At 36.7% G+C, this 27,412-nt stretch overlaps 2 protein-coding genes and 1 pseudogene across 6 annotated transcripts in view; 2 read left to right on the forward strand and 1 right to left on the reverse strand.

The window, feature by feature from the left end:
• Nucleotides 1–6,838, forward strand: part of SENP7 (SUMO specific peptidase 7) — a 119,643-nt gene extending 112,805 nt beyond the window's left edge. For all 5 annotated transcript variants that reach the window (XM_053918294.2, XM_045193538.2, XM_045193541.2 and 2 more), the window contains 5 exons: nt 499–551; nt 1,837–1,880; nt 1,972–2,040; nt 2,928–3,078; nt 5,035–6,838. In XM_053918294.2, coding sequence (XP_053774269.1) covers nt 499–551; nt 1,837–1,880; nt 1,972–2,040; nt 2,928–3,078; nt 5,035–5,172 — 455 coding nt within the window. In that variant the 3' untranslated portion in view covers nt 5,173–6,838. The remainder of the gene's footprint in view (nt 1–498; nt 552–1,836; nt 1,881–1,971; nt 2,041–2,927; nt 3,079–5,034) is intronic.
• A 3,831-nt stretch (nt 6,839–10,669) lies between these two features.
• The window catches only part of IMPG2 (interphotoreceptor matrix proteoglycan 2), a 75,470-nt gene continuing 58,727 nt past the window's right edge, over nt 10,670–27,412 (forward strand). Inside the window, exons 1-3 of the mRNA XM_045193572.2 lie at nt 10,670–10,965; nt 11,425–11,679; nt 22,558–22,724. Coding sequence (XP_045049507.2) covers nt 10,881–10,965; nt 11,425–11,679; nt 22,558–22,724 — 507 coding nt within the window. The 5' untranslated portion in view covers nt 10,670–10,880. The remainder of the gene's footprint in view (nt 10,966–11,424; nt 11,680–22,557; nt 22,725–27,412) is intronic.
• On the reverse strand, nt 16,868–17,855 carry LOC112302630 (mortality factor 4-like protein 1; annotated as a pseudogene).

The following is a 27,412-nucleotide window of genomic DNA, read 5'->3' on the forward strand; positions in this document are numbered from 1 at the left end:
AGCCTAAGCAGCAAGCAGAATTAATGATAGCCATTATCATAAGTACTGATCAAAACCTGGGGAGGTGGGGTAAATGATAAAGCAAGTGATTATATCCCAATTTTCTCTAATCATCCTCTGCTTCGAAAGTGTACCTATCCAACACTTATGATCATAGGTTAAATGAACTGTTACTGGGCAAATTAACATTCTCCACATTAAAGCAGCAGACATTTTGATTAGACAATCTTTGAAGATTGTCTTTTTATAGGAAACTTGCCCAGCCAACTGGTGTTTTAGGTTTTGGCTTTGGGGTTTACATATTGTCTGATAATAGGTGACCATTATCAGTTTTATCTCTGGATTGATTTTTATTTGTAACATTAACCATGAAAAAAATTAAGTAGTTTGCTGGTATTCTTTTCCCCTTTAAATACTATGTGCATACAAATTAGAATTTAAGCTAATCTAAATACTTCAGACATAAAGACTCATAACTGCTTTGTTGTTTCCAACTAGAAGATGATCTACATACTACTTTAGCAGTGTCCTTGGGTACAGCGGATTCCCAAGTAAGTATGTTCTTTATAGATGTGAAGGCAGGAAAACTGAGGCATCTGTAAAACCCAGCAGTGCTAGGTGGGCTGTGATGGTCTGTGGTGGCCCACCATTAAATTTTGCTGCTTTAGGATTCTTCAGTGGATTTTTGCGGGGGTAGAAAAGAGAACACGAGAAATTATCATCTTTTACATCTGGTTAGTTTATTTTTAACTCCCTAGGTTTATTTATTTAGTTTTATCTGATCACCTTCATTGACGACTATTCTAATTTCTGTGGGTCAGATTTACTTTTATTTTTTATGTCAACAATTCTTTGAACTTAGTGTAATTAATAAGCTAAGCAAATATATTTTATATGTTTCTTTTTTTAATACTCTACTTTCTATTTTGAATTGTTGATAAAAATTATTCAAAATAGACTCAAGTTGAATCCACATGACTCCTGAGACTAAGATAATTACTATTAACCTTTCTATGTAAGGGCCTCTGGACTGGTATGCATGGTCCAGGTAAGGTGTTTTAATTGATTAAGATAGCCATCTAATGATTTTTTGTGTGTAGATAGATAGCAGCAGCCTCCTGGCCTAGGCCTGTGTCTTCACTGTAATGCTCTAGGGTGGGCAGAAGAAGGTGGTTTCCTTTCCTGCTGTCACAGGGGCCGGATAGGGGAGTTCTTCCTTGCTCCCAAGCCAGATTTCCCGTTGGGTTCCTTGCAATACTTGTTTTAAGATTCAGTTTATGATTGAAAAAGATTCTAAGGTCAGTTAAGTGGGGTAAACCTGTGTGCTATTCCTGTCTTAGAGTTTCGCTATTAAATTGGAATAGTAAAGATACTGAGAAGCTTTGCATTAAAGAAATGTTTAAGTTTGACTTATTGTTTCTCAAATTTATCAACAAAACATCCATCCCTTCCTTGTCCCTTAATATACATCAATATTCTGCTTTTTGTGCCTCAGAGGAAAGAAATGTCTCTACTGACATTTATTGAGACAGAGAATGTATGGAAGCATAGATTCAATTAACTTGTTTAACTTTGCTTAAGATGATAACTGAACAGAAGTAATTAAAGTTCCAGGTTGTTACTTAGGACATATTAAAGGTCTATAACTTATTGGGGCCAGATGTAAAACTGTATAAACTACTGTTTCACCGGTATAGGAAAATAAATAGATGATGAAAAAACTCTTATTTGAAATTTTAATTTCAAAGTTGTTTGAAAGTTTTTAGAGAGTAACTGAATGTTAATTTACTCAAACTAGCTTTAATTGCAAAGTCATAAAAATTCATGTTATTTCAGAGTACTGAGATGAATATGTCAATACCAAAGAAAATATGTAAAAGGTAGGTACATGGTATAACAATATTTTCAGATATTTAGGTTCACTTCATATACAGATGTTTATATCTTGATTTCTTGTTATGCTCTTTACAGGCCATGCATTCTCATACTAGACTCCTTGAAAGCCGCTTCTATACAAAACACAGTTCAGAATTTACGAGAGTAAGTAATAACAGTTTACCTCTTCAGTCTGTTATCTAAAAACCTCAATTTTAAAGCTACCTTAAGAATTATAAGACTAGCCTGGTGTGGCTCAGTGATTGAGTGCTGGCCTGTGAACCACAGGGTTTCTGGTTAGATTCCCAGTCAGGGCACATGCCTGGGTTGTGGGCCAGGTCCCTGGTAGGGGGCACGTGAGAACCACACATTGCTGTTTCTTTCCCTCTCTTTCTCTCTCTCATCCCTTCTCTAAAAAATAAATAAATAAAATCTTAAAAAAGAATTACAAGACTATATTAGAATTATATTTTATTATGTATTTAGATGAGGCCTATGAATCTGATCAATAATATATATCCTCTATTATGTGTTAATATTCAAGTATAAATATTTCTCAAGGATTATATCCAAAGTAAATTCAGAATTTGTATTCTTATTTCAAAAAAGTGTAATTTTACAAAGGAGTATTGCAGATGTTAATGATTATCAAAAGTAACACTTTAGAAAAAAAGAACTCTTACATTCTTATTGTGTGTGTATGTGTGTCTGTTTGTGTAATTTTGTAATTTACTCTAAGGATCTGGAAAAAACTAGCAGGTAAAATTTAAAAATAATTTGTTAGTTTACTTGGTGGTATAAATGACTTTATGTTTTCGAGTTGTGAAAGTTGAGTTGTTGGAAAAGGTCAAGCTTTTTAGTTGGAAACTCAGAAGATTTTCTTTAAAGTGGGACTTTTCAAGCCTCATATAATTTCTACTGTTAAAGTTCAGTCTTTGGAAATTTGGCTTGAACCAACACATGTAGAAACAAATACTTTTCACCTTTGTGAAAGTGTTGAATAATATTAAAGAGCTTTCTATTCATGTCACTCTACTTTTTGATGATTTAAGGTATTTAGAGGTAGAGTGGGAAGTTAAACGAAAAACTCATCGTGAATTCAACAAAACAAACATGGTGGACCTATGCCCTAAAGTTCCTAAACAAGATAATAGCAGTGATTGTGGAGTCTATTTGCTGCAATATGTGGAAAGCTTCTTTAAGGTATGTAAAGATATAAATAAGTTTCTTATTCACAGTTACCAGTATACAGTCACAGATTACTAGGTAAGCAAAGAAGCAGGACGTGTCATAGGTAATCAAGAAAGAAAAAAAAGAAAAGAAATGGAACCACAGATAATTCAGATATTGGAATTAGTAGATAAGAACTTAGAAGTGATTTGATTTGTATGTTAGAGAAAATAGTCAAAGATGAACAAAACAAAGAGATGGAATCTAAAAAAATCAAATGAGCATTCTAGAATTGAAAATGTATAATGATATATCTGAAATTAAGAATTTATTGAATGGGTTTAATAGCAGACTGGATTACAGCAGAAAATGCAATTAGTGAACTTCAAAAAGAAAGACAGTAGAAAGTATCCAGTTTGCTCAGAGAGAAAAGAGAATGTAAAGAAAAGAACAAGAGTGTAAGAGACAAGTGTGATATAGTCAAAAAGTCTAATTTACATATAATTGGAGTTCCAGAAGGATTATGGGTATGGGGGTGGGGGACATGTAGAGAGTAAAGCAGACAGAAATTTGAAGAAAAATTTTCAGAACTAGACTCATGTATTCAAGTAGTTCAGGAAACTAGAAACTAGAGAAATACAACAAACTATAGTAACATTAAAGAAGAAATTTCAAATGGCAAGGAATCACTCTTTGCATTTTGAACTATGAGCTTATTACCTCAGTCATTACCAGTGTTATTTATAAAGATATAGGAACCAGGGTATTTATACTTGCTTGGAAAATATTTAAAGGTACTTTCAGAGTGAGGATTATAAGGTGCAATTACACCTTTTGGAGAGGAATGATGATATATAGCAGGATGTGGTACACATGTTATGTTGGCAACAATTCTGGTCTTCTAATACTCTTTCCAGAGAAATTTGGTTTTATTTTTAGAAAATTCTGAGTGCCTTGTTATATAACATACTTGGTTATATAATTCTACTTTATATAGCCTCAGTTAGTAGAATATACTTCTAATATAGGTTGTAGCACCATTTAAAATTTCTGGGGGAAAATTCAAAGAGCTAAACCTTGTGTTTTACAAATTGAACTAATGTAACTGAGCTTTGGCAGAAAAAAAATAAAGGTTTGGGATAGACCACTCCAAACCTGTGGAACTTGTAACTAAACCGTAACAAAAACAGTGTTAATTCTAATAAAAATACTTGCGTAGTGAACTATCTCTGACATTTGCTCCAAGAGTCACAGTAAGGCTTCTGTTCATCGTTACATTGTGGGACTGTTAATTTCCTCTTCAGTATATAAGTCCTTCTTACATCTGGCTTCTAATAATTTCATCAGATTTATAAACATGATCTACAGGTAGCTTTCTTCAGCAGTTATTTATTTTTTTAAACATGGGGAAAGTCTTCGCAGTTCTAACTTGCAACTTCCTGGTTAAGCTTAACATAATGGAAAATACAGAGGTTCTTGAAGCCATTAAATTGGCTATTTCTTGCACTAAAAGAAGGCACTTCTGCAGGTTGTTAGGTTCTTTTTTCTTAAAATCTGAGATTATTCATTTATTGCTAAGGCTTTCTCTTTGTTTTAGTAGTTTCAAAATATTAACATATTGGAAAAGTTTGCATTCAAGCCAGTCTGATGTTTGTATTGTGCTGAATCATTATCTATTCACTAATTCCATTTTCCACTATGCAGTTAAATACCATTGTGGCAGAACAAAAAGGATTTAATTTGGATGTTAAAAAGTTAGCAATTTAATGAAAATGTAAAATGTAAAATTGATTGTGGTATGGTTGCGCAACTCTGACTGTACTGAGAACCATTCAGTTGAGTATTTTAGGTGAATTTCATGGGGTGTGAATGATATCTCAGTAAAGCTGTTATTAAATAAAGTTGGCAGTTGCTCATTTATTTTGTAAAATTCAAACAAATTTGAATCATATCACTAAAGTGATTGCATTCTTTCTTTTCTCTCTTTAGGATCCTATTGTTAACTTTGAACTTCCAATTCATTTGGAGAAATGGTTTCCACGTCATGTGATAAAGACCAAACGGGAGGATATTCGCGAGCTCATCTTGAAACTTCATTTACAGCAACAGAAGGGCAGCAGTAGCTAGTTAATCTGTGCAGACAGGGCACAGATGTTCTGTACGATTACTGGAAAGCTGCTTACCAGCATTTGCATTAGCCAGCTCACAGAGAGGAAAGTACCTTGTAGTAGTTTTATAAGTCATTGAGCATTATTTAAAATAGATAAGGTATATTATTAGAATTGTTGGGATCTCATAGATGGAGTAGAAATGGGGGTGATATATATAAACTTATTAGATAGAAATTAAAATTTCATAAATATTTGATATTTTTCTGATTTATTATGCTTGGATTATGCAATAGCTATGTGATGTGGGAATGCTTTTGTAGATAATAAAACCATGTGATCTGTACTTCCACATAACGGGAGTTGAGGGGACTTAGGTCCTCCCTGATGCCAGCCCCGGTGCTTGTCACAGTGTTGGCAAGTCACATTATGTTGTAATTCTATTTTTTGCAGCTCAAGCATGCAGTATGAATACTGTGTATTTTTTTTAAAGACTTTAGTATCGAGGCTTCAGAAAATGCCATTGATGGCATCCCTTCTGTATAGTGTGAAAGAAGACATGATGTTAGGAAGGTGATAAAGGTTCAGTCTTTCAATGTGCAGCTTATTTTTCTCAGTTGCTAAATGGAACCATTACTCTGCTGTAATTGTTTTGTTTTTTCCATTTTTTGATGTCGTATGTGGGGATTTGAAAGTTTAATTCAGTCAGGGTGACATTTGGAACAAAAAAATTTAGCTATACAAATTAGGTTTTAAAAATTATATATGTAGCTCAACTTAGTTTATTTGAAGTATAATTATATACTGACTCCCATATTATCCCAGATTATATGAACACAGTTTATGTAAGTATAGATGATAAAATTGGTGTCCTTATAACTTTAATTAAAAAATATCTTCAAAGTCTTATTTATTGTTAGAACTAAATATATAATTTTATAGCTCTGTTGCCCAGGATTCATCTGCAAAGCCAGATCACTCTCTTTGCTTTTCTGTTTTAAAACTGTAGTGTTCAGAGACTTGTAATCCCCATGGAACTTAATTTTTAATCAAATGTTAAGGTAACAGTTCTGAACTCATGTGATGATTGTGGTATTATACAAATACTTCACAACCTTCTAATGTTTTCAGGAATATTTTGAGGGGACTATTATAATGTATTTTCTCAGATAAGAAGAATTTTTTAAGAATATTTTAATCTTCTGTTTTAAGCATCTCTCAGATTTCCACTGTAACTGTATATTATAAAGCAGTGAAGCAGAGGCAATTTAAGATAAAGCTAAAGTAGGAACCTTTTATTTCAGAATCATGTGAATTGATATTTTCAATTAAACCTCAGTGTTTTTAAGCTTTTGTTAATCTTGTCACCATCTTTATATTGTTAAAGATATTTGTCTTTTGGAGGTTTCCTACAAAGATGCTTATAATTACATGTTTCATTTCCAGTTTGTGTGTGTGTGAGAGGGGACTCTTTTAGGTGACTATTAATTTTAAAAACCTAATTTTGGGAAAAGAAGTATATAATACATCTTCTTGTGATTTCTTAACTTTTTTGTTTGTATGTTTTTCAAAGATGCCACTGTCCTTTATCATGTTCTGAAGATTGTTTAAAATTCATTTTCCTAAATTCATTTGGAAATGCTTTGAGAATATCAATCTTTTATATTAAACATATCTCCAATTCATTAAGTGGAAGTGTAATTTTTTAAAGAAATGTGAGCCAGTGTTAGAAATAAATTTTGAATTGTACCATAGCCAGTGCCTATCCTGTAACTGATGCTTATATTAACTTTTCTTTCTGTTTTAACAAGCATATAATTAATTTGATTGTCTGTTTAGGGACATTTGACAATTTTCTACAATAAAATGAATGACAGATCTTAATTTCTGAATCATTTATAGTTTAATGGGAGAAGTGGACGTATGAACAGTCTTAATATTTTCTGGTAAAAACAATCAGTTTCTCGGGGAGCACATGAGGGAGTTCGGCGTGGGGGTGTGTGCACATGTGTGGCAGTGAGAGCCCAAGAGGTTGTAAGAGGGTTGTTGGTGGACAGGGATTGCCTTTCTAAAGAAAATAATACTGTTTTTAATTCACAGCTTTTGGGATTAAAAATAAGAGCTTTTAAAAAAAGTCATATCCAACTTAGAAAGTGTTTATTAAGATGAATTTATTAAATCAGCTTTTCTTTTTTGTTAGGGGAAAATAGGTCTAGACTTGTCATACATAGCCTTTCTAATCTGGTTTTAATCTATATCATCTTTTCCACTATCACCTACTTTTCCATCATATAAAGTTATTAATGTATACTTTAATTACTTTTGACTTAACACCAAGCTTAAACCTTTTATTCATAGGAAATTATCTTGGGTTTTCTTTCTTTCTTTCTTTCTTTCTTGCTGGTGAAAGTTTGGAATCTTTGCCCCTGGGCTATTAAAAGACATGGTTCTGTGAGGGTGAGGCTTCCTAATGCTGCCGTGGGCTGCATGAGGTCATCTCTTCTCTTACAGCTGAATGCATCCCTTTTGGGGGCTGGAGATATCAGGGTCAAGACTCCTACCTATAAAGTCTCCAGTTGAAGATGTGCTCTATTTGATACGCCGTTTTCTAGGTGTATGCTAATCCAAATTAAAGGAGCTAGGTTATGGAGTCTTGCCCTGTGAGTGTGAATGTCACTTTGAACCCAAGATTATAGGTGGCTGTTTGGAATAGGCGTTACAGCACTGTCCCGCCACACCTCAGGCCTTGCGCACACTATTCCTTCTTCCTAAAACACCCTTTTACTACTTCTTGTCAACTTTATTGTTTTTTGAAACCTGGCTCAAATGTCATCACCCTCACACTTGCTCAAACAGAGTAATTACCTCTCCTGTTTCCCCATAATGATTTTTTAATATTCTCATTAATTTTACTTCATTATTTGTTGGCATGTTTTTCCCTTTAAACTACAAGCTCCGAAAAGACAAACACTTTGTATACCGTATATATTTAGTATGGTAGTGGCATAGAGTAAACAGTCAGAACATTTTGCTGAGTCAATAAATGATTCTCAACTCAGTTGGAATTAGGGAATGGATGAAAAGAACCTGGTACTTGTTATTTCTAAGCAGAGTTTTATGTTCAGCTTTTTTTTTTTTTAACCAGATTATAAATTTTGGGACATTTCTTAAAGCATGAGGGACCATCAGATGAGATTTTGAAATATTTCTTAAAAAGAATCTCAATAAAAACTCAAGGAATGTTTTTTCTGAGTAATGAAACATTAGGTAATCTTTTCATCTATAGGAAAATTACCAAATTCTTGGTAAGACTTTGAAGAGCTTTCATAATCTACCTCTCAGCATTTTCAGCCTTCATTCCCAACCTATTTGCCCTCTGCTACCATTCCTTCTCTAGCAAAGGTCTTCCTATTTTCTGTACAGACAGTGTGTTTTCCTACCTTACTGATCATCACCAGGAGTTTCTTTTCCAACTCCCATTCCTTCCCATTAACCCTCCCACCTCTGCCCACACCAGGCCCATTCAAGGCCTAGCCAAAATGTTACCTTCTCTAATAACTCCTTTTCAGATTTCAGTTGGAATTAACCTTGCTTCTGGGTTCCCATGGCACAACCTGATGGTACTCATCACCTACTTACTGCCTTGTATCATAGATAGAGTTACTCTGAGAATGCTGTAGTTAAGAGATACATTACATGTGAAGTTAACACGAATTTGTAAAATGCCAAACCTATTTAGAAGCAAATGAACCCAGCTGAAGTTTTCATACTATTGTTTTTTTAAGTACAGTTTTCTGAAATCTTACAAACTGTATTTTATGTAATATAATAACCATTTGTCGAGTTCTTACATAAGTACTTGTGATTTAATTAGGGGAAATTTATTCTGTTTGAAACCTCTTTAAATTTTATGAACACTTGTAATAGAAGACAAATAGTAGTATACATTAGTTTACAAAGAACTTCCACATTTTGCCCTGTCTGGTGTGGCTCAGTGGATTGAGCACTGGACTGCGAACCAAAGGGTCTCCAGTTTGATTCCCAGTCAGGGCACATGTCTGGGTTGTGGGCCAGGTCCCCAGTAGGAGGTGCTTGAGAGGCAGTCACAACGTGATGTTTCTCTCTCTCACTCCCTTCTCTAAAAATAAATAAATAAAATCTTTCAAAAAAAAAAAAAGAACTTCTGCATTTCCTAATTTTCCTAGTGACTTGTGATATAGACAGATTATGATACCTAATTTCTTTGGTGAGTAAACAACTTCAAAGAGTTTAGGTTTAACAAAATCAAATATTAAGTAGTAAAAACAGAATTTGAGCCCAGTGTTGCCCAGGGTTTTTCTCATTCTAAGTATAGAAATATTTCCAGAATACCGTGAGTCTCAGAAGTTGGAGTAGGCTTGTTGGAGTAGGCCTTTACAAAGAATTTCCAACTAGTATTTGTTACCTTGAAGTTCTCCCTTGGTCTGAATTGTCAACATGAAGGTTTTCTTTGAACTTTAAAATTTCACTTAAAATTTTCAACTTTTCCCTCCCATTCAACAAAGTTTGGCAAATAAAGTTCTTATCAATATTCTGCAGATGCTTCTACGCACTCATTTAATGGTCATTTAGATTTGTTAGTGTATATAAGAGCTGAAAATGTGGATTATATGAGTTGTATTAAGAAATGCTTGGTGAGCTTCTCATAAAACATGGAACAGACGATTTAGCTAGCACAATTAGTTTAAGATTCTCCAGAGGAATGTGCTTTAGATCTTTACAAAACTTTTTTTTTTAATGAAAACTTTTCCAGAGGTACATGGCATAAAATAAAGTCATTGCTATTTGATAGTAAATTCTAGCTTCCGTAAGTATTTTAAACTAACTCAGTTGCTTTCTACTATACTTACTTGATAAAAACAACTGTCCTAACACAAAGAACTTTATTTGGTCCTATTGGGTAAAGGATGACACACTGGGCCTAATGTTTGTTAACAAATTAAGCAACAAAGTTATTACCACATAGCCATCGTTTATATTGTGTGCATAGTGTGCACCAGGCACTATTGTGAGCATTTTCTGTGTATTACCAAATTCAGCCCAAATTCAGAGGTAGCTTTACTACTTCTGTCCCTTGTTACAGATAAGGTAGGAGACATAGTGAGTGCTTGTAGTGCAAGATCTTCAATTTTTTTTATTAAGGAGGGAAATTTAGGGACAGTAGCTTTATTACAAAGAGAAACAGCTCCAGAACACTGATTTTGTTCTGTGTGTGTATCTGTGCTTCTCAGATAGGTATAGTCAGTCTGGACATTTTATGCTTATAAATTACAGGTCCTAGAAGAACTCAGAGAATATGTGAATCTATAAGTTTCAACTAATAGGTTTGTAAAAATTCGTGAAATGCATATGAAACATTTTTAAATGAACGGCTTGTTAAAGGCAAAGGGTGTTAGTAAAGAGCTTAGCTGCCTAGATTAAAGAAATTGTCTCTCCCCATCTGTCCTAATTAGCTTATCTCTCCTGCTCTCATAGCATGCTGATTTCAGAAAAGAAGTGAGAGGTACTTTGAAAGGACGCCATTTGTATTTAAGCTAATTTATAATGGTTTGGGAATGTTTGTCAGTTCTCAAACATAAACTTTTAAGTGTTAGACCTTTTCTGTAACAATTTGTTGTTGGAAGTTTCAAGACTTTGGGTGCTCGGTTAAGGATTTTGGCCTTTTCTCATCCCTTTGGTTTTGGCCAAATGATTATGTTTCCTCATTTTGAGAAGATTTCTTTGGGTATTTTGATATTTGTCCTAATAGAAGAAAACCTTCCATCATTAACAGGTATTTAAAAATTGACATTGTTTTTATCTTTTTTAGTATCTGTATTATATTCTCTCTAAAAGTAATATTTGATGAGACTGCTATAGAAATTGAATCAAATACTACTTTATTAGTCTTTAACATCACTTCATTTAAACTTTTAAAATTCAATAATGTTGGTTTTCCTCTTCATTAGTATTTATTGGTTCAAACCTTACCTCCTTTATTTCTTGTGTTGAAGTTAGATGTATATTTTGAAATTGGATGTATACTTGACTTCAATAACAATCTTGAAATGAAGGAGTAGGAATTAAATGGAGGAAAGATTGAATGCTTCGCTCCTCTCCTCAGGCACGCACATCCGTAATCTGAGATTGACTTCAAAAAGTCCTAATGTGGCACAAATGTTGGTTTTTCTTGGTTACCTTTTGTACTGTATCTTCATTTATCAGAGGCCTTGTTTATGCTTTCACTCTGTAGCACAAAGCTACCTATCTTTAGAAGAAATCCAGGAACCCAAGAGTGCAGTTTCTTTTCTGCTGGATGACTCAGAATCTGCAGACCCTTCTCCGAGTACCCTATACAGGAAACGACCCCTGGACCACAGAGAGGCCGAGAGACAGTGGCTGCTCAGAAGACGGCGATCAACTCTGTTTCCTGACGGAGTAAAGATCTGCCCAGATGACGGTGTCACAGAGGCTGTGGCAAACCATGTGAAGTATTTTCAAGTCCGAGGTAAGCACGCATCCAAACCCTTGGGCTCTGGAGTGAAATTCAAACATGGTTTCTATCATATTTGCTGTATCTCTTTATAATTCAAAATTCGTGATAATTTAGACAGCGACTGAGCCAGATATCTTTCTCCTAGCTATGGAAAAGGGACTTGCTAAGAATGTAGTAGTTACACACCTCCAGAGGAAAGGTGACATTGCTTTAAGAGGAAGTGATTTAAATCTTTTTAAGCATTTCAAAAACACCAGTTTATGTTGTGGAATATATAAGTTTTACTTCCTCATTACAGTAATTTGCCCAAATATATGCACAAAATGTATGTACCAAGTTGTACTTCCCTGTTTGACCAGTTGGTAGTTCCATATACATGGAAGTATAATTTGAACATTTCACGGTGTAGACATTCTATAGATATGCTGGTAGTTCTCCAGTGGAACTCAGGAATTTTGAGTCTAACATGATGGCATTTCTCAGAATGGGACCCTAACACAGCAAAACTAGGACTTTATTTTATTTTTATTCAGACAGTGTTATCCTTGACTTCATACCTTTTTATTATGTGAATTCATTTTCTATTTCCTATATTTACTAACCAAATTGCTTAATTGATCATAATATATCCCTTAGATATATGGAGGACTCCCAAACTTTGTTTTTTTGCCCCCCAAGAGCCAATAAAAAGCCATAATATGGCTGTGATGCTAGGAGACAAGTGGAGGTAGATGATGGAATGATAGCGAAACCAGGCTTGTTCGTTCATGGTATGTATTCAACAAATGTTTAGCACTTGCTATTTTTCAGGCCCAGGGAGGGCTCTAACATTCAGTCTGAGCTATTACTTTATCTTATTTTCCTCCATGTTGTCCCTCCCCTCTTCTTCCTTCACTAAAGCAAGTGTAAAAATAAAAAAAAAATAACAGATATTACATGTATTTATATATTTGATTGTTAAAGTGACACAATGTATTGGCACCTTTTTTTATTTTTGGAGTATATTTAAATCTCTTAATTGTATGCGGTGGCTATCAAACATTATTAAGCAGTAAGCTTCCCTTTTCCTTTTTTTGATGGAAATTCATTGACCTGGCCTTCTGTATATAGGGCATATGCCAGAAATGGCCAATTCCAGAGAGTAAGAAGAGAATAAAGGAACTGAAGATGAATGAGAATGATAGCTAAATTTATCAAAATATGATCTTACTCCCTGGATCAGAATATCTAGATAACTCTTGTTAAATAGTGAAGAGGAAATAACCAATCATTTAAGGATTGTGGTTATTATGCTTTTTTTTAAATCCTCACCCGAGGATATATTTAGTGATTTTAGAGAGAGGGAAGCAGAGGGAGGAAGGGAGGGAAAGAGAGACACACATATCGATGTGAAAGACAATCATCGATTGGCTGACTTCTGTACGGGCTCCGACTAGGGATGAACCAGCAAGCCAGGCATGTGCCCTGACTGGGAATCGAACTGGCAACCTTTCAGTTTGCAGGCTGGCACTCAATCCACTGAGCCACACCGGCCAGAGCAATACTCAGTGTAATTACTTTGAAACTCTTCCATTATGTTTTTTGTGTAGCAATCATTTGTTACCTTTTATTGTTGGGTGGGTGGTATTCCTGTTTATGAATATACTGCCTCTTGGGGTTTTGGGTTTGTTTTCAGTTGTTGGTGATTACAAAAAAAGCTGCCATGAACATTTATGTACCAGTTTCTGTATGAACATATGCCTTCATTTCCTTTGGGTAGGAGGAGTGGAATGGGTGGGTTACATGACAGATGTTAACTTTTTAAGAAGTTGCCACACTGTTTTCTGATACCGCTGTACTGCCAGCAGTGTGTTAGGGTTCCGGTTTCTCCACGTCCTGGCAACACTCGGTGGAGTCAGTCTTTGTTAACTGTAACCATTCTAGTGGCTATGAAGTGATGTTTTGTGGGTTTAATTGCATTTTCTTAATAATTAAGGACATTGAGCACCTTTTCACATGTTCATTTGCCATTAGTATTTTTTTTGGTGAAAAGTATACTCACATATTTTGCCCATTAAAAAATATAACTGAGTTGTTTATCTTACTGAGTTGTAAGAGTTCTTAATGTATTCTAAATATAAGTTGTTTGTCAGGTATATGTTTTGTATGCATTTTCTCCCAATGCGTGGCTCATCTGTTTATTTTCTTCATGATGTCTTTTGAGGAATAGAAGTTTTAAATTTTGATAAAGTTCATTTTGTCATGTTCTTGATTATGCTTTTGGTGTTGGGTCTAAATTTGCCTGACGCAAAGTTACAAAGATTTTCTCCTACTTCCTGTAGAAGTTTTGTAGTGTTTAGATCTAGGTCTATATCTGCTTCGAGCTGATTTTTGCACGACATACATGGATCGAAGTTAAAGTTTTTGCATATGCATGATCAAGATTCCAGCACCATTTATTTAAAAGATTATCCTTTCTTGCCTTTGCATTTATGTTGAAATCAGTCTTCTGTATGTGGTGGGTCTATTTTTTTACTCTTTATTCTCTTTGATCTATTTGCCAATTTTTATGCCGATACCATACTGTTTTGGTTACTCTAAGTGTTATAATAAGTCCTTGAGTCACAGAGTGTAAGTTCTTCCACTTTATTTTTCTTTTTCAAATTTGGTTATGCAAGGTCCTTTGTCTTTCATATAAATATTAGAAGCAGCTCACCAGTGTCCACAAACAAGGCTGCTGGGATTGTGATTAGGATTATGTGGAGCCTCTCAACCAATTTGGGAAGAATTGTCCTCTTAACAATATTGAGTCTTCTGATCAATGAACATGATACGTCCCTCCATTTATTTGGATTTTCTTCAATTTGTCTCAACACTATTTTGTAATTTCAGTCTGTACGTCTCACACACCTTTTGAAATCAGATTTATCTATTTCACTTTTTTCATGCTATTGTTAACGGTACTTTAGAAAATTCCAATTGTTCCTTGTTAGCACATGCAACTGATTTTTATATATTGACCTTTTATCCTGCAAGTTTGCTAAATTCACATATTAGCTCGAGTAGCTTTTTTGTAATTCCTTAGGGTTTTCACATACTAGATGATTATTTCATCTTCAAATAAAGATAGTTTTACTTCTTATCTCCCAGTTTGTATGCGTTTTATTTTTTTTCTTGCCTGATTGCACCAAATTGACTATTCCACGGGCTTTGGGCTTCACAATTATGAAAGGAAAGTATACTTCCCAAAGACAGGCTTTGCTCTGTACTGGATTTCTGTGTGCTGGGTCAGACGCGCAGCCTGAGCCGGGACAGGGTTACATGCAGATTAAACACTGGCGTTTCCTTCTTCAGAATACGAGTATTGTCACCCCATTGCTCTCCTTCCACCCTTTCCAGGGCAGGTTTTCCTTGCTAGAAGAGAGGGATTTGTAGGTTAGTTATTTTCTCAAAAATAGAAAGTAAAGCCTACGTGAAAATTGTTTGATAAGGACGGGACTTCGGAACGGTCCACTTCTGGGCCAGGTAGTGAGTATGTGGCGCTTGCCTTCGGTGAAGTTTTGCTTTCCTTAATATCTTTTCCTGGAATCGTGCAGGTTTTGCTCTTCTCTCTGCTGCCTGCAGTGTCCTATCTGGGTTTCCTCTCTCTCAGCCGCATGAATGCTGCAGACTCACCCGCACCCACCTCCCCACTCTCCTCTGTTGAAACATGGGGTCCGAATTCTGTTGTTCCAAATTAGTTAATTGGACTTCCTTGTCAGATAGCTCCCAGTTGAAAAGACATTGGATAAATTAAGGGTGTATTAGCTTTCCAGAGGGAATTGCATTTTTTTACAGTTTGCTGAGATATAATTCACATACCATACAATTCACCCATTTAATGTATAGAATTCAATATTTTTCTAGTATATTCACAGAAACCTGTAATCATCACCATACTCAGTTTAAGAGCATGTCATCATTTTAAAAACAAACCCCACACCCTTTAGCTCTCACTCTCTTATTCTTTTTTCTTCCCTACTCCTCCCTCCAGGCCTAAGCAACCACGAGCCAATCTACTTTCCATCTCTTCAAAATTGTCTGTTCTTGATCAGTCTCATAAATGAGATAATATGAAATGTGGTTTCTTTGACTGGCTTCTTTCACTTAGCATACTGTTTTTTAAGGTTCATCTGTGGTGTAGCATGAATCAGTAGTTGGTTCTTTTTATGGCTAATAATTTATTGCATGATATACCAGATTTAGTGCATCCATTTGTCATTTGATGGGCATTTGGGTTGTTTTAATTTTCTTGGGTATATACTTAGGAGTAGACTGTCGGGGTCATATGAGGAACTGCCAGATTGTTTTCCAAGGTAGGGAAACCATTTCACATTCCTACCCGCAGGGTATGAGGCTTCTGATTTCTCCATGTCTTTGCCAGCACCATGATTTATAGTGTGAGGCGTCTCTTGGTTTTGATTTACATTTCTATACTGACTAATAATGTTGAGGGTCTTTTTGTATGCTTTTTGATCATTTGAATATTTTCTGTTGAAGAGTAACTTAAGAGCCTTTTCCCATTTTTAAATTGGGTTGTCCTTTCACTTTTTTTTTAATTTAAAAAAAAATTTATTGAAGAGCTAAAAAAAAATTCCTAAAAGACTTTTCCAGCAAACTGTAGCTCTACAATGCCTTGCATCTGTCATGTTAAAACATGCATTAGATACAAATACAAAAACCATAAAACAAGCTACCACTCTTCAACAATCTGAGCAAAGATAAAATGCCTAAGAACCAACATGGATGATTTGCAAAGGATGGATTATTTACTTAAGTGCCAATTTAAAAAAAAGGAGCAGAAATAGACGAGTGTGTTTAGTTATATACACTGAATTGACCTTTTGGCACTAGGAAGCAGAGCATTCTGCCATACAGCATTAACACATACTATATTATAAAAATGCGCGTTATCAAGGGAACAGAACCATCAGCATTCAAAAGCAGCATTGTCACTAGGCAATAGAACACTCTACAGTGTGTCTCTTCATTGTCCATCAACACACTGATACCAATATTGAAATGACAAAAGAAAAAGAAAAGGAGCTAAAACCCCTTTTATTTTCTCTATTTAAAATCAAACAGGAAATAAACATCAATTCTGTTATACACTAACATTTTCAAAGTACATCATTTGTACAAGAGAAGGACTAAGAACTGAAATGTGTGAGAGATGGGGAGAAAATGCAGACAACTGTAATTGAATAACAATAAAAATTAAAAAAAAAAAAAAGAAATGTGTTACAGACATCCAAACATAAGTGTAAGTAAGTGCCTCACACAGCTTTCCAGTGGTTCTCAGGAGAAGCCACTTCATAATCATTGACATGAAACAAAGTTGCAGAATTCTTTGTCAGGTTTTTTTAGGAAATCAGGAAGATAATGCAGTAATAAAGCAAGGCCCTTTTCATCAAAGGCGTACAGGCCGACATCGCTCCCATCCTTAAGTAGATGTGGCGGCCCATACACCTGGGTGCTTCAGGGTGGTCTTCGAGGATTTCAGCACACTGCGGTCTCTCAAATTTGTAGAGTAGTTGAGTGCCCAACAGTACATTGGAGTATTCCTTTATCCCTGCTTCCTTTGTCCCAACTTCATTAACAGCACACTCCTTATTATGTGTTTCCTCAAGATTTCTTGTAATTTGCAGAATCCTCCAGAATGGATCCACATTCTTCTTTGCAGGAAGGTAAAAGAGCTGTTTCGACCATTTAAGTCCCAGTCATCAACAAGCCATGGTTTTAGTTCTTCAGGAGTCTTTTGACTTCAACTCTGTTCGAGAATGCTTCCTAGTTTTGAACTGTAGGATCCACTCGGGCTCTTTTCCTGTGAGGAAGTTGAGATGTCTGTCTCACTGGTGCTGCCACCATCTTCATTACCAGGTGTTTCCTGTTTGTTCTTTTTTGTTTTCATTTCAACATTTTTCTGTTGCAGACCAGATGTCTTGTTTCCCAGGGCAGCCCCTCTCATCTTCCCTTCTGAGTACTGCTCCTGATAGGCTTTTTGAAGTTCTCGCTCTCTGTTTCTGCAGTTGGTGTCCACGTATTTGAATACTCTGCTCTCTGGAACCCATTCATCCCAATTTTTATTCCAAGTACTGTCATATATAAAGTATTTCACTTGTTTGTCCTTTATGGCAAACGACACACTTTGCTTCATAAAGAAGAGGCCTATGAAAGCACAGTACTTGTTCACCCTCCTGGAATTCAGGGTTTTGAGTCTTGTTTCAGCACCATTTATAGGGATTTGTGGCCACTTCCTCCTCCTCCCACCTCCCAGACTAGCTCCCACCACTCTCCACCCCACCCAGCTCGGCCTTGGACACAGTGGGCAGCACCAGCTCTACGGACCGGGTGCTACTTGCCAGCACCCAAACACCTCACAGCGCCAAGGCTGCCTTCACTTTCTTGACGGCGCCCTTCATGGACAATTTTTTTTTATTTTGAAGAATTTCAGTTTATTTATTCTTCTTTTTCAAAATTGTTTTTGGCTATTCTGGGTCTTTGGCAAGTCCTTTTGAGTTTTCGAATTAGTTTTTCAATTTCTATAAAAAAGTCAGCCAATGTTTGATAGATCAGTTTATAGATATTGCCATTTTAATAATGTTAAGTCTTCCAATCCATGAAAATGGGAAAGTTTTCCATTTATTTTAGATTTTCAAGAATTTTTTTGGTTTTCAGAATATCAGTTTTTTACTTCATTTGTTAAATTTATTCCCAAGCATTTCATTTCATTTTAGTTTAGTTTAGTTTAGTTTAGTTTTTGTAAATGGAATTGTTTTCTTATGTTCATTTGTGGTTTGTTCATTGCTAGTGCACAGGCACATGGCTGGTTTTTGTATACTGACCTTGTGTCCTGAAACCTTGATGAACTTGTTAATTAGTTCTCTTAATTTTTAATTAGATTTCTTAGGATGTCCTATATTCAAGCTCATGCCATCTGCAAAAATAGATAGTTTTACTTTTTCCTTTCTGCTTTTGATATTTTTTATTTCCTTTTCTTACCTAATTGCCCTGGCTTGAACCATTGACTTTTATTTTTCTTACCGAAGTTTAGTAGATTTTCCTGAATAAATGTTTATTCACTTGTTGTATGCCCATAGTACCATTTCTAGAGACTTTGAATGGTTAGTTTTTAAATAATTTTTACCAGTTTTGCTGGGAAGTAGGTCCATGTAGCTCTTCACTCTCTCATGTGGAAAATAGAACTCTGGGTTTTGCATTTTAATAGACTAGGTATAAAATGGTTAAGCTTGAGTTAAAAGGATGAATTTCCGGTGGAGATATTTTAGGCCCAGCATTTATTGCTGAGGGCTTTTGTAGGAGGTGGGCGTCATCCCCCAGAGCTTCATTTGTTGGAGTCAGTTTGTGCTATTCTGCGAATCCATGAGAGAGAGCACGAGAAGGCCTGCTGTGAAACTTGGTATGATTCCTATCACTTTGGATGCTCCAACTGTGTTTATTCATCATATAGTAATGTTTTTCTAAGGTTTTATGAAAAATTGTAAACATAAAGAATAGTTGAAAGAATGATATAGTAAACACGATATTCTTACCACATCGCTTTGTACTTAATTTTATTATATTTGCTTTATCACATATCTATCTATCTAATCATCTTATTTCTTGGATGTATTTCATAAGTTAAAGACAACAATACATTTTCCCCTAGACACGACAGTATGAGTATCATTAACTAGAGCTTAATATTTGTTTGCCTTTTTAAAGGTGCAATGCGTAAATCTTAAGCATACCATACAGTTTTGACTAATGGAACACAGGTATAACCCAAAACCCTCTTAAATTTTAGGATAGTATCACACCAGAAAATTCCCCTATTCTCCTTCCCAGACAATCGTCCCTCCATTCCCCATCCACAAGGGAAAGACTCTTCTAATTGTTTTTTTACACCACAGCTTAGTTTCAACTGTCTAGGTCTTTATTTAGATAGAATAGTATTTACTCTTGTGTAAGGCTTCTTTCATTTGCCTTTGGAGATTCACCCATGTGGTTGCATTAGTTAGTAATCTGTTCCTTTGGATTCCATTGTGTGACCTTCTGTTTTCCTGTTGATCGATACCTGGGTGGTTTCCATTCTTAAGTTATTATGGAGGAATACCTGGGAGGGGAGTATTTTGGGGTCATAGTTTTGGTTATATTTACTTATATAAGAAATTACCTATGTTTTTTCCAAAATAGATGTACTATTTTACACTCTTGCCAAAAATGAAGTTTCTGGTTGCTTCCCATCGTTGCCAAAATTTGGTGGTGTTCTTGTAAGAAACTTTAGTCATTCTGCTTCATGTGCAGATGCTTTAATTTACTTTTAAAGACAAATTACTTTTCCCATAGTCATTGGCTGTTTGTGTCTCTTCCTTTGTGACGTGTCAGTTCCAGTCTTTTGCCTATTTCTAAAATAGAAATTTTTTCTTTTTTAAATTAGTGGGTTGTAGGAATTCTTTTTTATTTTTTAATAAGATTTTATTTATCTATTTTTAGAGGGGGAGGGAGGGAGAAAGAGGAAGAGAAACATCACTGTGTGGTTGCCTCTCAAGTGCCCCCTGCTGGGGACCTGGCTTGCAACCCAGGCTTGTGCCCTGACTGGGAATCAAACCAACAACCCTTTGGTTCGCAGGCCAGTACTCAATCCACTGAGTCATACCAGCCAGGGCAGGAATTCTTTAAATATCATAAATCCAGTTCTGTGTCAGATATATGTATTTTGAATATTTTATGGAAGAGGTGTGGCTTGCCTAATCATTTGTATTAATAGTGTCTTTGATGAGCAGAAGTTTTTAGTTTTGATCAATTCTAATTTCATTTTTTTCTTTTATAGTTGTTGCTTTCTGTGTCTTGTCTACAGAATCTTTACCTATACTTAAATCATGTACACACTCTTCTGTGTTTTCATTTTGGACTTTCATAGTCTTAGCTTTCCTATTTTAAATGATTTTTTCTGCATATTGCGAAGAAGTTATTGAGATTTATTTTTTCTTTCTTTATAGATACATAGTTATTTGGTCTCAAAATATTTTTGTACTTCCCTGAATCACCTCATTTGACAACCAGATATTATAGACATTCGCTTTTTTGCCTGTTTTTACCAATCCTGACTTTTGCTTTTGCATTGTCTTCTGGTGTTTACTGAGTTTTCATTTAGAAGTTTTAAGAAGAAGGGAACACTTATGACTCTAAAAGTGATCAGCACTGCCTCAGTCAGTCCCTGCTGGACTGTTCTGTATGTTGTAGGACCAGAAGTTCTAAAGAGCAGTAATAAGTATATAGTTTTCACTGAAAGAGAAATTAAGTTTGCAGCCCAAGCTTCAGTTCAACCCTGAAAAACCAACTGGTAGAGATACCTACGATATGCAAATATTTCACTCTCTGTTGAAGCTTAGAAGTTGATTTTTTGTCTCAGAGAGTGTTCTTGCATCACACAGCTGTCAGAAAACCAGAATGCAATATTATAACATCTGACATTTGTGTAGCATTATGTGGTTTATCAATTACTTTCACAGATAAGGTGAGTAGGGTAGTAATTATTTATAGCATAAAAAAGATAGATGAATATATCGAAGCATTGACTGGCTAAGTAATTTACCCACGGTTATCAAGCTAGTATGTGGCCAACCCAGGGCTAGAATTTACATCTTCTGAGTCTGGGAGTTTAGGGGCTCCACCTCAATATGCTGCTGGATGAGTATTCTGCCTTCTTGAGATGAAAAATAATTTCTTTGATCTCTGTCCATTTATACCCTTCTTTCTCTCTTGTTACTCTTCTCTTCCCTCCTCTCCCAATCTGTCTGTTGCCCAGTGTCCTGCATCTGGCCACTGAAATGGTTCCAGGACAGCAAGACGTTGAGTGACGTCCAGAACATGCAGATGGCCTGTTGAGCATCCTTTTGGATTTCACGCTATGGAACAACTTAGCAGATAGATTGAATTCGTTTTTATTTTACTACTCTAGGACATTTCTCCTGAATAGCATTTTTCTGTTCTTTTTAGTTCTCATGTCTTTTTTAATTAATGGATTTTATTTTTAGGGAAGTTTTAGGCTTACAGAAACATCGAGCAGAAAGTCCAGAGAGTTCCCTACACTGCCACTGCCCCCACCACTTCCCTCCCTATCCACACCTCATGTCAGTGTCACATGTGTGCAGTGGGTGGGCCCGCACTGGCGTGTGCGCTCCACCAGAGTTCACAGTTCACAGTAGCGTTTACTCTTCGTGTTGCACATTAGGGGGGTTTTGACAGATGATTAATGACATATATCCACAATGACGCTATTGTATAGAATAGTTTTACTCCCCTAAAAATCTGCTGTGCTCTACCTAGTCATCTCTCCCTACCCCCAACCCCTGGCAACTGCTGATCTATTTACAATTTCCTTAGTTCTTCCTTTTCCAGAATGTCATATAGTTGGAATCCTACATTCAGAGGGGTTTCTTTCACTTTTCCAAGTCTTCTCATGGCTTCAAATCTCATTACTTTTTATTGCTGAATAGTATTTCGTCATACAGCTGTACCAGTTTCCCTATCCATGCACCTACTGAACATCAGCTCCCCTATTGTACAACATAAACTTGGATTTCCTTTTCAAGACATGGAAAAAACCCTCCCTGCCTACTAAGAGGTGAATCAATCCCCTTTGCAGGGGAAAGGAATGGGGAATAAAAATTCTCCTCAGAACTGAGAAGTTTAAGCAGAACATGCAGCTACAGAAGGGCTTTGACTTAGAATCATTCCCATGTCCTTCCAGAAAGGCCAGTGTGGGTAAGAGCATCTTTGGAAGCTGCATAAATAGGTCCATGATCATTGCGAGAACCCCAAAGTGTGTTAACTTTTTATTAAAATATCCCTCTGTCTCTTTTCCAGTGTGTCAAGAAGCTGTCTGGGAAGCCTTCAGGACTTTTTGGGATCGACTTCCTGAGCGTGAGGAGTATCGTTACTGGATGGATTTGTGTGAAGGTGGAATCACAACTATATTTGAAATGGGCACAAAGTTTAGTCAGTCTGTGGAACATACAAGCTTAATCATGAAGGTGAGTGTGGTAACAAGGGAAGGAGTTGCTGGACTGTTGTCACAGTGTGTATGTATAGCTGGGGTCTAAAGGGAAAAAGAACAAGCAACAAATCCCTGCGTCACTCTCATTGATTGAATAGGCTATTTGGGTGAGCTGCCGTAGGGTGTGGTGTCCTCTCTGCAGCCCTAGCTCTGGCCATTGTAACAAACGCTGTGAATCCAGCAAGAGCCTCTGCCTTCTTTTTTTTTTTAGTTTTTCTCCCAGGTTTTTATTTGAATTTTTTTTTAATTTAAAAATGAACAAAAAGAGTAGTAAAATGAAAACCTATATACTCTTTTTTCAGATTCATCAATTATTAACATTTATTACATTTGCTTTATTGCTGTTTTTGTCCAGCAATTACACTCCAGCTGTTAAAAGGAAAAAGGCAGACTTGAACTCCAAAACATTGTAAATGAGATGGAAAAATGGTCTGGACATTTAGGAAACAGTTTGACAGTGTCCTACACAGTAAACATACACGTGCCTTCTGACCCAGCAATCCCAATCTTAGGTATTTACCCCAGAACAAATGTGAAAATATGCCCACACCAAGACTGATACGCAAATAGCATTTTGTTTTATTTTTTAACATATATTTGATTGATTATGCTGTTAGAGTTGTCCCATTTTTTTTCTCCCTTTTATTTCCCTCCGCCCTGCAACCCCCATCCCACCAGCATTCCACACCCTTAGTTCATGTTCAGGGGTCATACATGTAAGTTCTTTGGCTTCTACATTTCCTATACTATTCTTAACCTCTCCCTATTTCTACCTACCATATATGCTTCTTATTCCTTGTACCTTTTCCGCCATTTCCACCCTCCCTCTCCCTGCTGATAACCCTCCCTGTGATCTCCATTTCTGTGATTCTGTTCTAGTTGTTTGCTTATTTTGTTTTTGTTTTAGATTCAGTTGTTGATAGTTGTGTTTGTTGTCATTTTACTGTTCATATTTTTGATCATCTTCTTTTTCTTAGATAAATCCCTAAAACATTTCATCTAATAAGGGCTTGGTGATGATGAACTCCTTTAACTTAACCTTATTTGGGAAAAACTTTTATCTACCCTTCCATTCTAAATGATAGCTTTGCTGGATAGAGCAATCTTGGGTGTAGGTCCTTGTCTTTCATGACTTAGAATACTTCTTTCCAGCCCCTTCTTGCCTGCAAGGTTTCTTTTGAGAAATCAGCTGATAGTCTTATGGACACTCCTTTGTAGGTAACTGTCTCCTTTTCTCTTGCTGCTTTTAAGATTCTTTCCTTATCTTTAATCTTGGGTAATATAATTATGATGTGCCTTGGTGTGTTCTTCTTTGGGACTCTCTGAGCTTCCTGAACTACCTGGAAGTCTATTTCCTTTGCCAGATTAGGGAAGTTCTCCTTCATTATGTTTTCAATTTTTTGCTTTTCCTCTTCTTTTGGCACCCCTATAATTTGGATGTTGGAATGTTTAAAGTTGTCCCGGAGGTTCCTAAGCCTCTCCTCATTTGTTTGAATTCTTGTTTCTTCATTCTGTTCTGGTTGAATGTTTATTTCTTCCTTCTGCTTCAGATCGTTGATTTGAGTCCTGGTTTCCTTCCCTTCACTGTTAATTCCCTGTGTATTTTTCTTTATTTTACTTTGTACAGCCTTTACTTCTTCCTTCATTTTGTGACCATACTCAACCATTTCTGTGATCATCCTGATTACCAGTATTTTTAATTCTGCACCTGATAGGTTGGCTATCTCCTCATCACTTAGTTGTATTTTTGGAGCTTTGACCTGTTCTTTTATTTGGGCCATATTTTTTTGTCTCGGCGTGCCTGTTACATACGTAGTAATGGGCAGAGCCTTAGGTATTTGCCAGGGTGGGGCAAACGTCTTCATTGCATCGTGGTGCTGTATGTGGGGGAGGGGTCCGAGAGGGGACAATGCTGCTTGCTGGGTTCTCAGCTAGCTTTCAGTAACTACTTCCACTACCTACAAGCAGATTAGGCCCTTTTGGTGCTGTTTCCCCGGTGGGTGGGTTTGTGTACATTCTAGGACACAGTGGGTCTCTCCAGCAAACTCTCCTGTGAGTCTGGGAGTTTCTCCCATTGCCACAACCCCCGCAGGTTTTTACTACCAGAGGTTTTGAGGCTTTATGTTCCCATGCTGGAACCCTGAGTTGTGCGGTCTGTGTCACTCCCAAGTTGTTCCTCCTGGTTTATCTGTAAGCAAATGTGGGAATGTCCAGTCCACCAGCTACTGCCTCTCCCGCCCTGTCCTCCAGCTGCCATCTTGCCAGGAGTCTGAGTCCTTTCTGCCCCAGCTGCCCATCTCTGCCCCTACTACCAGTCTGGATGAATGTTTCTTCTTTAACTCCTTGGTTGTCAGACTTTCATACAGTTCAATTTTCTGGCTGTCTGTTTATTTTTTGTTTTTAAATTTTTTGCTGTCCTTTTGGTTGTGTGAGGAGGCAAAGTGTATCTACCTATGCCTCCATCTTGGCCAGAAGTACAGAGCCTCAGCCTTCTTTATAAATATCAATATTTGGAAATAGTACTCAGCAAATATTTAGGCTAATATAATTCTCTTGAGAGTTATTAAATTCCTTATCCTATATCACAAAACCAGATAGGCTGAAGCTGAAACCCAAACCCAGTTCTCTTTTCCAAAATCCATGTTTTTTTCCTTAAACCAGTGGGCCCCCTTCTCAACCATTACCAGTTTTGCACCTTGCAGTGGCTAAATGGAATGGCTGTTCAATGAATGAAAGAAATGTACACACATACACATTTATATCAGCACTGTCCATTTCATTGTGCTCCTGATATAGAATCAGCTGATAGAGCAGCAGATATATATGATGTCCAGTTATTATCCCATAATAACAGCCTCTTGTGATGTTACATTGAATCAACTGATGGTCTTCATTGGTGTCATTTCAATCCAGGAATCCCCAATTGGGGTGCAGTAAAGAAGGAAACTTTATTCAGTGTAAAACAGCTCAGTTGTGATACAAAGCTGTGTATACAGTGTAAAAACAGCACAGCTGTGTGGTGGCCTTGGAGCCAGGTGGCACTGGGGCCAGACCACTCTCCAGCTAGACAGTTCCGTTTGGCTCCTCACTGGTCTGTTCTGCTCTAAGCCCCAGTCTGATCCATTCTGCTTGAATGAGATATCTTCAGTGTTTCAGCTCAGCAGAGGATACACAGTCTTCAGTGGAAAAGGAAAGTGTGCTCCCAGAGCCATTGGGGAGCTGGTTTATAGACAGAAGTCCCTTCCCCTGGTTCCTGATTGATTTGTCCTCATGTAAATGAGGCCTCCAAATCCTTTTGCAGTTAGATTGGCCTAAAAGGCACTGTCCTGACTGGTTAGAATGGAGCTGCTCTGATTGGTTGGTGAGGAAGCTGGCGGGGGGATATAGCTGTGCAGTTCTGATTGGATGGGGAGAGCCTCAGTCCTACTGGCTGAAATAGGATTCCAGAAACTCCTTTATAAGGGCTGGTTCAGATGGCAGGAACATAGTGCAGGCAGACAGTTCAGGGTCAGCTTCTGCCTGAAGTGCAGTTTCTTACAAGTAGAAATTTTAGTAAGTTTACTTATAAAGGCATAGGATTTAATTATAAAGGCATAATTACTTTCAATAATTATTTAGTAGAACATTCAGACAAAGGCATAATGTGTTATCTGGATTGCATCTTAAATAATGAATACAAATTAGGTAAAGGAGAAGGAGTTTGAAGGGATGGACATTCTAGGCAGAGGGGACAACATGAGCCAAGGGTTTATAGGGAGTGACTTGGGCCAATATATCAGAAGTGAAAGGAGATCAGACTGGAAAAATGGATAATTTAACAAGTTTGTATTTAACACTCTAGAAAATAGGAAACCGTTGAAGGGTTTTAAGTAGGTGAGTCACTGGGGCTGATAATTTTCAATTTTAAAAAGGTCATTACGGCTTCTATACACCATAGGCTGGAACAGAGGGGACAAGACGAGTGCAGAGACCAGGTTGGATGCTGCTTCAGCACCCCAGGTCCGAGGTGATGAGGGTGCTGACTAGACCATGAGCTAGACAAAGAGAGCATGAGAAACATCAGTGGGAAGCAAGATCACTCATGTCCAGTCTCGTTTGGGTTAAAGTCATGGATTGGTGAGAGTGGAATATGATGAGAGTGGCCCAAGGACTCTCCCGGTTTCTAGCTTGGGTGACTAAAACTGAGAACCCAGGCAAGAAACCAGCTTTGTAGGTGCTGGGTGGAGGGAGAATGAGTCCACTTTTGAAAGTGTTGATTTGAGCCATCTATGAAATATGAATTGTTTGATATTGAGGTATGAAGGTATGGACAGTGGTTATAAATATAGTGACAGAATCACCAGCCTTGAGGTGATAATTATAACCATGAGAGTGGCTGATATTCTAGGAGAATCTGTAGAGTAAGAAGAGCAGTGAGTTACTTAGAATAATAGTCTCTCCATTTTATATATGAGGAAGTTGAGGCCTAACACCAGAGAGATTTGGGGATTTGCCCCTGTGGGACATGAAACTAGGTCTTCTGACTCCTAGTTATTAGTGTTCTTTTTATCATATTGGTCTCAACAGAAAACAACTAATTTAGAGGGGATTTGGGGACAAGTTGCTTTGGAATGTGGCAGAGGCATAATCCAATAATTTCTACAATTTGTCTTTTTGTATGCATTT

This window comes from Desmodus rotundus, chromosome 2, assembly GCF_022682495.2.
Source record: "Desmodus rotundus isolate HL8 chromosome 2, HLdesRot8A.1, whole genome shotgun sequence".
Classification (NCBI taxonomy): domain Eukaryota; kingdom Metazoa; phylum Chordata; class Mammalia; order Chiroptera; family Phyllostomidae; genus Desmodus; species Desmodus rotundus.